Source organism: Rhineura floridana, chromosome 3, assembly GCF_030035675.1.
Source record: "Rhineura floridana isolate rRhiFlo1 chromosome 3, rRhiFlo1.hap2, whole genome shotgun sequence".
Taxonomy (NCBI): Eukaryota; Metazoa; Chordata; class Lepidosauria; order Squamata; family Rhineuridae; genus Rhineura; species Rhineura floridana.
In genome coordinates this window covers 116,365,244-116,377,584 of record NC_084482.1, presented here as the reverse complement: position 1 = coordinate 116,377,584, position 12,341 = coordinate 116,365,244, and the positions used below count along the sequence as shown (strand labels likewise).

At 41.1% G+C, this 12,341-nt stretch overlaps 1 protein-coding gene across 2 annotated transcripts in view; it reads left to right on the top strand.

Annotated features, from left to right (window-relative positions):
• The window catches only part of GEMIN5 (gem nuclear organelle associated protein 5), a 63,465-nt gene that overhangs the window by 28,812 nt on the left and 22,312 nt on the right, over positions 1–12,341 (top strand). The window contains exons 11-17 of one of the 2 annotated variants that reach the window (XM_061617464.1): positions 1,582–1,718; positions 5,877–5,950; positions 7,856–8,037; positions 9,674–9,813; positions 10,445–10,616; positions 10,989–11,219; positions 11,888–11,995. In XM_061617464.1, the coding sequence (XP_061473448.1) occupies positions 1,582–1,718; positions 5,877–5,950; positions 7,856–8,037; positions 9,674–9,813; positions 10,445–10,616; positions 10,989–11,219; positions 11,888–11,995 (1,044 nt within the window). The remainder of the gene's footprint in view (positions 1–1,581; positions 1,719–5,876; positions 5,951–7,855; positions 8,038–9,673; positions 9,814–10,444; positions 10,617–10,988; positions 11,220–11,887; positions 11,996–12,341) is intronic. The other variant, XM_061617465.1, reaches the window with a different exon arrangement.

Below are 12,341 nucleotides of genomic sequence, written 5' to 3'. Positions count from 1 at the left end.
AGGATCTACAGGGGGAAACTGATCACATTTTCATACAAAACCATCTATTTTTACTTTGGGGCTCTAGCACTACTTTAACACCTATTGCTTTTGAAGCACTTTTTGTTCTCCCAAAGGCATATTCATCTGAACAAAGCTAAAGAGATGAAGCTTGCTGAAGATGGTACATGAAGCCAATGGCAGATTGTGACCATCCTGTTAACTCTGTCACTGCCCCAGTAATTAAGTGCAGAGTTACAGGGTTTTTGACACAAACTAGACCTACTGTTGTATGCAAAGAAAACTTGTGCTTTCCAGCCGTTTATTTAACACAGCCTTCCCTAACCTGGTGTTCTCCAGATATTTTGGATTACAACTCCCCTGGCCTCAGTTAGCATGGCCAGTGGTTGGGTACTATGGAAATTGTAGTCCAAAATATCTGGAGGGCACCATGTTGGAGAAGGCTGTTACAAAGAATGAAATGTAGAGTACCCGGACTTCAGATACATTATATGTCTGCCTTTTCTCTGTGTTCTCTAGTCTTACTGTGTACGAAGGGAGAAATTTTGAGTTTGGAAACCTTTATTCAGTGTGCTGTTCCTTTTGTTGGAATAACTCCCATGAGCCACCTCTATAAATTTTGTCATGCTATGTGGATCTCTAGTCAAGAAAATCACATTTGCACATTAACGAACCTTTTAAGTTGAGACCTTATTGCAGTCTGTGTCTGTGTTGGGATTGCTTTTTAATATGTTTTTAAAACTTTTTTTAAAAAAATGTTTTTAACTTTTTTATTTAAAAAGATGTTTTGAAAGCTTTTTTAAAAAACATGTTAAGATGTTTTGTTTTAATGTATTTTAAAGTCTGTTTTTATTATGTTTTAAAGTGTTTTTAGTGCTTTTGTTTGCCGCCCTGGGCTCCTGCTGGGAGGAAGGGTGGGATATAAATAAAATAATAAATAAATAGATAAAATTAAATATATGATGGTTGTGCAGCTGGCTTCATTCTTCAGTGATTTTGTTCTAATTATTAGTCTAGCACTGTAGAGACTAGATAAAAGATCTGACCTACAGCAGCTGCATGCTTGGACAGCCTGAAAAAAACCCTGTTTCATACATTGTTCCATACTCTTTACAGACCCATGCTTATGGATCAACTAAAAGTGTAACTTTTGAAGCATGTGCAGGTCTCTGTTTTTCTAACCTCTTCCTTGTGTCAGTGGAGATGTTTAAGTAGATACACGCATGCCCACTTAAAATCTTGATACATGAAGCATTCAACAAGGAAATACATTTTCTTGCCATGCTCAGATTTTGTATTTTTGTTAAAGGGGAATGCATTTTTGTTAAAGGGGAATGTTACAGTGGTGTGATTTGGCCATGGTTCTGTGCATCATTAATATTAGGAAATCTGTGTCTTGGGTCATAATGTGTAAAGCTTCCTTATGCCAGAGTCTAGAGGATGATAGAGTCTTACTGCAAAAAAGCTTCACATCTTACATGTTTTGCTAGGCAATTTAGCAAACTTCTTTTTGCCAGTTGTATTCAAGGTGTATGCTTTTAAAAATAATAAATGGTTTGATTTATTTGTTCTCTCTTGCAGGAGGAGATGGTGACAGACCTTCAGTAACCTTGTATAGCTGTGCAGGAGAGGGGATTGTTTTTCAGCACAGTCCTTGGAAACTTAGTGATGAAGCCCATGACATCAACAAACTAATCAGAGAAACTAATTCAGTCAAAGTGAGTAAGAATTTCTGGGCCATGGATGGAAATTACTTGTTTCATCTTCTCCCTCTATAGTGGCTGTGACAGTGAAGTTTCTGATGCTAATGGGCTGAGTCGGTGTGGTGGCATGGTATATTCAGCTGGACAGGGAACTGAACTGTTCACACTACAGTTTCTGAAGGACAGAGAATTGTCAGTTCATTTTAGCATGTGTTTTTTAAATTGTGTTTTAAATTGTTTTTAAAAGTTGTGTTTTAAATTTGTATATTTGTTTTTAATGTTTTTAGTTACTGTAAACCGCCCAGAGAACTTCGGCTATGGGGCGGTATACAAATACAATAAACAAATAAATAAATAAATTTGGGATTAAAACCTCACACAGATGGAGTCTGTGGCCAGGAAGAGTGTCCAGAAGGCTAGGAAACTAAGGGACAGAGTCCCAGAGGCAAAAAGGCTGAAGAAAAAATGGAGAGTATGCACTTGGCTAAAATAATAGGAATCCAAGTTGTGATATGGGCTCTGAAGGAATTTCACACAGTTAAGATCAGGAGGTCATTAGAGGAACTGGAACAAAAATCACTAATAGGCAAAAAACAATGCAGTTTAAGAACATACCTATAGCCCACAAATATTTCTATCCAACTTTAAAAACAGGGAAATTGAGCAGCTATAGTGAATGCACCAGGGGAGCAGGAGACCTGACCTCCTCTCTGAGATATTGTACTGCCCTACAAATTTGTCAAAATACAAAGACAATTTGGATTGGTCTTTCACAGTCCAATGCACTTGCTGTGTAGCTTGGAAGAATTTGGTAACATGTGCCTCTGAGTATATGGTGAGTGGTGGCAACACCTATAATCAGGGGGAGGGGGAAGGGGAAGGAGCGTATTGGAGGGGGGCAAAGGAAGGGGGAGGACAGGTTTGATCATCTGCATGCTTATAGAATTCAGTGGTATTTACTCCTGTGTAATCATGCTTAAGATAGGTAAGACTGACCATGGGGGGGGAGGAGGAAGGGGAAGGAGGAGATTGGATGGGGGGGCAAAGGAGGGGGAGGGAAGGGGCAAGAGGGAGGAGAAGGGAGGGTGGGTTTGATCATTTGCATACTTTTTGAGTTCAGTGGGATTTATTTCTGTGCAATCATGTTTGGAAATGGAAATGGACTGCCTTCAAGTCGATCCCGACTTATGGCGACCCTATGAATAGGGTTTTCATCGTAAACTGTATTCAGAGGGAGTTTACCATTGCCTTCCTCTGAGGCTGAGAGGCAGCGACTGGCCCAAGGTCACCCAGTGTGCTTCATGGCTGTGTGGGAATTCGAACCCTGGTCTTCCAGGGAGGGGAGGGGAGGAGATTGGGTGGGTGGGCACTGGGCAGAAGGGAAGACCCTTTCCTTTCCAAAAGGAAAACATTGTGAACAGTATCATTTTTTTTTCAGCCTTTCCCCCACCTTTTTATTCTACAGCAGGCACATGTAGCCTCCCACCCAAATCTAAACCAAAGCTGTCCCTGGCCACATCCACACCAGGCCTTTATTTCACTTTGGACAGTCATGGCTTCTCTTAAAGAATCCTGGGAAGTGTAGTTAGTGAAGGGTGCTGAGAGTTGCTGTTCCCCTCACAGACCTTCAATTAGAGTGGCTGACTGTTAAACCAGTCTGGCCACTGGAGCTCTGTCAGTGGAATAGGAGTCTCCTCTCAGCACCCTTCAGAAACTACACTTCCCAGGATTCTTTGGGGGAAGCCATGACTGTCTCATGTGAAATCAGTCTAGTGTGGGTGTGACCCAGCAGCTGTGAGTCTGGCACAACTGACAGTTGGTTCTTCCTGAGCATGCCCGACATTATCACTGAGTTCCAGCCAAAATTTCTTAAATTAATTAAAAATCAGCCAGGCATTTTTTTTAACTTTTAAGCTACAGAAGATGAAGGTCAGAGTATGGGGCAAGGTCAGTAATAGGATTACAGGTACTCTGTGATCATGTCTGATTTTTAATGAATTTCAACAGATTATGAGAACTCTCAGAGAAAAAAGTCCAAAAGGGCTCTGGGGTTTTTTCTCTCTCTTTTTAGACTTTGAATTCTCTATTCTCTCTGACTGTTTTGTGTATCGCCATGAAAATTGAGAGGGTTGTTAAGCAAGTGTTTCTGAGTTCAGGACTGTAAGTTTTGTAAGGTTTTATTATTTTGAAATGAGCTTATGGGAAGCATCAGAATGGCATGGGGGGTATTTTCAATTTCACATTGCGGAATGTGAAAAACCCATGCTGGCTATAGTATACAGCCACTTGTGGCTGTATAATACCCTGAAAATCAAAGATGTAAGAAAAGAATTGAGGGTTGAGGCAAGGAATTGAAAAAAAGAGAAGCCATGGATAAATAAGGAGGTGGGGGAATAATATAGGCATGAAGGAGAACAGGAGTTGTGTGTTGCTAGGAGGAAGGCAGTGGGCAGGAAAAGGAGGGAACGGATCAAAAGATTGCTAAGTTAAGAGTCCAGGTCTGGAAGGGGTGTTTGATGGAGAAAGAGTCAGAAATAGCAAAACCATGAAATGGGCATGGGGCTTTGAGGGGGGGTAGCAATCTTTTCCTTCTTGGTGAGCAATGAAGAATGAAATGAGAGAAGAGGTGCTGGAAGGAAAGCTGCCATAGGTGAAGTGAAAGGTGTGTAAGGTAATAATGGTGAACCTTTGTGGAATGGATAACCTTTTGGCCTTGTATACTACCTTTTTTCTGAGTTAGACTTTATTCTCTTTGCTGTTTAATTTTAAGCTATTAAATTAAATTTATGTGTTTGTATTTTATATAATGTTGTAGGGATTGATTTTTTTTCAAAAAAAAGAGGTGTTTTACTTATTTCCTGTGTGTAAGAGTGCGCACATGCATTCATTTGATGTGAGCCATCTTGTGTAAAAGTGGCATACAAATAGATGAATGGATGACAGGAGAATTCTGCTAGTTTTGCAGTTTACTATTGCTGCAGGGTTGTGACCTCGTAGTCCTGAGAGGATTACAGTACTACAAGAGCAAAGTGGTAGTAAGAGGATGCTGGTGAAGGGGCTGGATTTCACACTGATTTGAACTTACCAGCTAACTCTCAAGCTGCAGGCTGCTAGTTTGGTTTCTGTTCCTTGCTTAGGCTACAATCCAATACACAGTTAACTGGGAGTAAGTCCCATTGAACCCAGTAGAGCTTACTTCTGAGTAATTGGATTGCAGCCCTAATTACAAATCTGTTGTAGATTTAACATACTTGAAATTCCAATCCGTCTATTATGAACTTAAGATGTTTTAAAAACCTCCAGCATAAATTGAATTCTTAGCACATCTGTCCTTCTTCGAGCTCCCTTTCCGCATTTCAGGATAGTGAATTATCTCCGATGGTGATGCAGCCATCCATTTTTCTTATGCTGCTTTGACTCATTTGCACGGGAAAGCTTAACTAAACAATGGATTTGGATTTGGCTTTGGCTTTTAGGTCAGCCATATGTTGGCTGGTGCTGGCCTAGAGCTTTTCATTTAAGTTTAATTTATAAGGTATTGTGTATACCTCCTTCTTGGGGTAAGTGTCTTCAACGCCATTCTACAGAATTAAGGGACTCAGGCAGGGAATAAGAGGGCACAGAACAGGATAGTAACACAGAGGTTTTGAGATTTCCCTTTTTGGGCTTGTCCATGGAGGCAACACTGACAATGGCATATCTCCCAAATTTGCCCATTTCCTTTTGACGTTGTAAACCTGTCTACTTTTGGGGAGATATTGTAGGGTTCACGTTTCTTTATGGTAATATGCATGGCTTGAACTGCTCAGAGGGTTTTTTTCAGGTTCCAGTCCCATTAATGGAAGAACAGTCTGGGTCACTTGTATCCAGCTACATATGGAAAAACATATTCAAATTGTTTCAGGAGATTGTAAGCAGGTGGTAGTTATACAATGACAAATTTTTTTTGCACTTGACTGTCTTATGCCAGACTGTTGGAATGTTGGCTGATTTAAATTGTTCACTTGTGAAAATGTATACAAGAAATAGAAGTACTCTCATGGGTCCCTGTCTCCTCCGTGTGCATTTGCTCATGCTCTCTCTCTCCCCCCTATGTATTTTTACTGGATTTATGGAAATGGGTGTCAGAAGTATTAAGGTAATTCCTCCCTTTTTTTGTCTCCTTTCTTTTAGCACAAATTACCAGCACACACAGAGATCAGCTGGAAACCAGATGGCAGTATCTTAGCTATTGGCAATGAAGATGGGTATGTACTAAAATTTAAGGTCATGCTAATGTTATATTTGCAGTAGGCACGGTGGGTTTAAGGTCGACACAGGGTGTACTTAACAGCCTTCCAGATTTAATTTATTTTTAAATCTGTAATCTTCAGGTTTGTTAGCATTTTGAAGAGAAATCCATTTGTTTTGTCAGTAAAACAGCAGCAGGCAGAGGCTACTATGATGAGTTGTTTTAGTAGAGGCAGGGCATGATCATTCATTGGCAGGAAAAGAAATAAAACTTGTTCATAGACAGACTAGGAATCTCCAAATTAAATATTAGCAAATCTGAAGACAGCAAACCAAAATGCTTTGTCCGAACAGCTGTCATGGGGTATTTTGAGGCAGATTGTCTTTGAAGAAACACTGTGTCCCATCAAGACCACCATTCATAAAGTCTGGATCTAGTTGAGGTCTATTTGGCCATAAATTAAAGAGCAAGAGAGTACATGATGGGTAGATGAATGGAAGGGATAGGTCCTTAACATAGGGGTGGACAGACTTCTGGCTTTAAGGATCTGTTTTGTTTTTTACTAGAATCCCAAAGTCCACCAACCAGAGCCAGGTTTAAAATAGTGGCTCAGCCAGGCAGACATAGGCTAATAATTAAGGACTGGGGTACTTCTGAATATGTACCAAAACCATACCAATACCAAAACCAAGCTCTCAAGTTGTTGCACACAAAAATCCACACTTGGTTTTCCTCCCGAGCATTTTTTTTCAGCAAACTACTTTTTTTGGTGGTGGTGGGTCTTAGTTCTTGTTTAATTGTTAGGCAACTGGGAGACAGAAAGCCTGGCAGATCTATTGCACATCAACCAGAGATATACCAGTAGATCCTGATCTAACTTCTGCCCAACCCTGTTGTAAGTTACCACTTCCTTGTGTATAACTGCAAGAAAGTATATACGTGGTACTGGGATTCTAAGTTAGCTAGACTGTGGATCTGACTTGATAGCTGTTTGCGTTCCTTTTCTCTATCTGATAGCATTCTATCAGGTTACTTGACAAATTGTCTTCTCTCATATAGACCTGCCCACACACTGACGTCAGTAGTGATGACCCTTCTGGAGTTACAAAACAACCAGAAAAAGGGAGTTTACGTTAGTAGCGTCTATCTTGTAAACAGTCTCCCCAAGAAATGCATACACCATCTATTGTGTTTCGCATGGATGTTAAAAACTTTTTGGTTGTATCCAATGCTGCATGAGCGGAGTTCCATTCACACAGCGGGACTTTCGCCTCCTCTCTTCTCCCCACATCTCCCCCAGATATGCTCTGGAGGGTCTTCCAACCCTTCAGAGCAGATTTTGAGAATGTGCAGGGGCTGCAGAGGAGAGGAGGGGCAAGTCCTTGTGCTCAGCAAAACACTGTATTGGATACAACTGCATACGTTCATCCAGATGTTTCCTGATTGTTGACACTGAATGCACATACTATTGTCTATTGTAGACTCAGTTTTAATGTGTCCACATATATTTATCTAGATTCTTACTATTTTTTACATTATGTTTATGGTTGTACATCGCTTTGGACACTTGATATATAAAGTTATATAAGAATGTTTTATAGTAATTCTATAATGGTGGTATGGCTTCATGCTCTGGAGCAAAGTTTTCAGGCCATTCATGTTCACTAAGCTTAACTTTATCTAAGCCAAATGTACCTAATAAAAACTACCACAACTCACATGCAAAGCATATATAACGCCCACTAGCAATGTGTTAGTTTACAGAAGTAGAGGTTGTTTATGTTAACGTACTAGGCCACTTACATTAGTAAGATATCTTAGGGAATTGTGTATATTGTTTGGGAAGACAGATGGCAAAAGTTCTTCTTTGCTACATGATGCAATTTGTGAATTGGTCACTCCTCCCCCCCCCCTTTTTCAGTTCAATTGAAATGCTTCGGGCTCCTGACTTGAAACTCTTGTGCACCATCCAGCAGCACCACAAACTTATCAATGCTATTCGCTGGCATCATGACCATGGGACACAGCCAGAACTGAGCTACATGATAGCATCTGGCTCAAACAATGCTGTTGTTTATGTACATAATATCAAGAGTGCCACAGGTAACTATTATTCATGCTTTTAGAACTTGCAATAAATCACTGTCTGTCCAGACAATAAACTGACAGTGATGCTGCTTCTCCCCTTGGTCATATTGTCGCCTTCATGGTTTCTCCATCATTTGTTTGAGTGATGTATGTGTGCGCCATTGCAGAGATCTGTGGTATAGAAAATTCTGTATTTCTGTGAAGCTAATTTCATTGTGAAGTTGATGTTCATTGGAAATGACAGAGTAGTCTGAACTATGATAAAATTTAGTCTTAATGTTGGCATGTCTTTTCTTGGCCTTTAGGACCAGTGGAACCAGTGGGATAACAGAGACCTGGATTCATGATACGAATGCAGGACTAGTATGTGCAGTAAAGTGGCAGAAACTGATTACTCAATCAGAAAACCCAGGTTTTACAGAAATTATGTTTCTGTGCCCCTACTCACTTTACTTGCCAACCCCACCTCCCCAGCAGATACAAACCAACCCCCCTTGCCACCCATCCCCTCCTTTTACTCCTCACTCAGGCCACCCTCCTTTTCCCCCTTTACAGGTTGCCAAAATCACCCTCCTCCTCCAGTCTTTACAGGCTGTCCAAGCCCAGGCCCCCCTCCCTTTATACCTGCTTTTAGCAGTGTGGTACTTACCTGTGAGGTAATGGAGCATGTCTAGGTGAGCAAGAGTTCCCTGCAGGAAGCCCTCTCATACACAAGCTTGACTGATCTCTCTTTGCATGAGCTGATGCTTGGGGAGGCAATCTTGTTGAGTGCTGGGTTTGAGTAACAGAGACACTCCCTTGCAGGAGGAAACAGGCACACAAAGTCAACTGAGTCCTTTGCAAGCTCCCCATGCAACTTCTTTCAACAGGAAATGAGGCTGTCCACATTGGTCCTCCTCTCCCAAAAAGTCCTCCTTTCTTCTTCTCGGGGGTCTCCCCCCCCACCAGCAACCCCTCTGCCTCCTTAGCAGCCTACCCCTCCTCTTTTGTCTCAACCTCCTCACCTCCTTCAGTCCCCATCCCACCTCCTGGTTTCAATTCTCATCTTGCCATCGTCATTTGTCCTGCCTCAGCCTTAGCCTCCTATCCTCCAGTCCCCGCTGCTTAATCCTAATTGTCATCACACTGTAGTTCACAGGGCTAGCACTATCTGTCAGCAGCCACGCGAATTACATTGTGACAATGCTCTTGCATGAATATATATTAGAGTAGAGAGGATCCTGGTCTGTTTATATACACTAAGATGTAACCCTGGATCTTGGAAGAACCAATTGAGCTGAGTGGATAAGATCAAAGGAGTGTATTGAGTCACTATAAGCTATGACAATATCCTCCTCTTCCCATTTGTTATGATGCGGCCTCCACCAGGTGGTAGTATGTTTTTTTGGTATAGAGTTCTGTTTAATTCACTAAAGTTAAACGCTTCAGTAACTCTGAAAGTGAAGCACGTTATAGTTGCTGTCTTGAGAGGACTAACTGTAAAAAAATAGTCCTTGGGGGGCTTTGTGAAAACTACTTAACAAGATAATGATGTGTGTGAGGATTCATAGAGTTGGACATTGTGACAAAAGATTGCAGCAATTTTTATTCTGCGAAATGAATTCAGTGGCATTTATCTGGCTGCTTTCAATATCATGTATTCTATCTTTAGAGAGCTCTCCAGAGAGGCCTGTGACCATAACTGAGCCTTTTCGTACTTTGGCGGGACACACAGCTAAGATCACTAGCTTGTCTTGGAGTCCACATCATGATGGAAGGCTTGTATCTATTTGCTACGATGGCACTGCTCAGGTATGGCTGTGAAAGAGCTGTGGTTTTCATTGAGTTTCTTCCCCCACTGCCACCACTAGTTAAATAGATAAGGAATTTAGGAATGCCTTTTTTTACTACTTGAAAAGTGGCTTCTGCTGCTACATTTTGTACTTAAGAATACAGAATACACAATATATGTGTACCTTGTTAAGTGTTAACCTATCTTGTGTGTAAATTGTCTATAAATGGAAATGGCTGCTCCAAAGGATCCTGCTTTTGTGTATTTCATAGGGGAAAGTAATTTTATAGACATGTGCATTCTTACATCCCAGCTTTCTTGTGAAATGTAATCAAAAGGAAAAAACTTAGGGTTTCTGCTTAAATGTGAACTGTACTGTTTTTCATTGTGTGTGTATAGTACAAATATGTATTTTGCAAAAAAAAAAAAAATCAAAGCCAGGTCCACATATGGGTTGGGGGATGCCTATAGAGACAGTAGACAAGAGCTTTGCATGGAATCTGCTGAACCCTTACTTACTATGCCCCAGAGTAGAGTGATCTGGAGAGTCAAGCACACTTCCTCCCAAGTGATCAATTTGCATGGGCCCTGCTTACTGAAAAGAGGAGGAGTTTTGATGCCTTTTTTTTTAATGAGAGGTTTCGTTTACAGGTTTGGGATGTTCTCAAGGAAGAGCCTTTGCATAATTACAGGGGACACCGGGGCCGGCTGCTTTGTGTGCAGTGGTCACCTGTGGAAGCAGACTCCATTTATACTGGAGCAGATGACTTTTGTGTTCATAAATGGATAGCTATAAAGCAAGAGCACAGCCGTCCTCCCCAAGGTCAGTATACCGCTGATGCATTGATACCAGGGGACCAGGAAGGGGAGGAAGGGAGTAGAGACATTTGTGTCTACATTTAGTTCATTGTTTCCCAAACATAGTCCTAATGAGTATTCCTAAATCAGCAGGAATTGAAGCCTCCTGAAGTGTACTTAAGATGAGAAAGGATTAATCTGGCAGTGTTGGCAAAGATCCAAGGAAAGAGATGGGGAGAAGGGGTAAAATACTAGTGGTGAGCACTACTTATCAGTACAATTGATTTGGTGCGTCATCTGCTGTGTTGCACTAATGCATCATTCATTCTGTGAAGGTGTATGAGTAATCCTCCCAAGTTGATTTTGAGTTTTTTCCCAGAACATTTCTGTTCTTTAGCAGGTAAGAAGAGCATTGAGTTGGAGAAAAAGAGGAGCACTCAGCTCAGACCAAAAGCCAAGAAAAAGAAGAAGCCTTCAGGGAAGTTGTCTTCAGCACTGGATGTGAGTGATTGGGTGAATGGTGGAGAGAACACAAAAGAGTCTTTCTTAGAGGAGAATGGCCTGTCTGACCAGGAGGGAGAAAAGCAGCAGCAGGAGCAGGAGACAGTTGAGAGAATTTCCATGGAAGGTATTTAACCTCTCTCTGTGCTTCCTTCTAGGAGGAAGGGCAGGTTATAAATTTAATCAATATTTTTTTCTTTTCACATAATCTCTACATCTTGACTAAGGAAGCAGAAAGCCGCTTCTGGTGTCCAAATGCTAACTCTGAAATGAAAAACGTTTAACCTGAAAAGATAAAAGTGATTATGAGAAATGTCTGCTTGCCTGCCTGTCATTTTGTTCACCTTTTAGAAAGGCAATTACTTGACTTTGGGCACAAGTGGAATCTTGTGTTGTTAATTTCTATAGCTCTGAAATCAGAATGTGAATCTTTGAGGCAAACTCTGAGCTGTGTTTGGTGCAGCAAGAGAGAAGAAATGCAGATGAATTTATACTGTGCTGCTACACTCCGCCCACTCCAATTCCTGAAGCCCAGAAAGTCTTTAGTTAGGTCACAGAAGTTGGCCTGCATTTCTCAGCTCTCTTACAGTTTGACTGTTTTTAACCAGTCTTTAAAGCCAGAGATCATTAGATCTTTCATAGGAATTAAGAAGCATGTGAGTACCAGTGCTGTTTTTGCCCGACATTTTTCTTTGGGTTTCTCTGCAGTTGTTTGTTTCTGTTTCTATAGGATGCATAAGGTTGACCATTTTTGGGCTAGACATTATGGAAGCATAGTTCTATTTTTTATTGTAGATCATAAGGATTCACCTGCGTGTCCTCCACTTGCCTGTGCAACAGATATTCCAAAGCCTTCCATGATCCTTAAGGCCCCGCTTGTGAGGAAGGATCAAATAAAACCAGGTTAGTATGCATCCTGTGTATGTATAGGAGTATCTAGGTAGGCTATTTAGAATGAGGAGATGTTATGCCTTCTTTGCTTTTAAAAGGAAAGACACTTACGCAGGTTAAGTCCACCTGCTTGACAGAGACGAGGACAAGCTGAAATGCTCTGTAATTTAAGAAAACAAAGAAAAGGAGACTAGGCATGATTTCATAGGCTCATAGATTGTCAGCCTATGTAAGTACTTCTGAGTTCCATTGATTTCTGTGGAACAGATTTAAGTGCATGCTTACTGGTCCCATTGACATGAGTAAGACTTACAAGTGCTTAACGTGGGTTGGGTTGTAACCATAGAGTTAGAGAAGG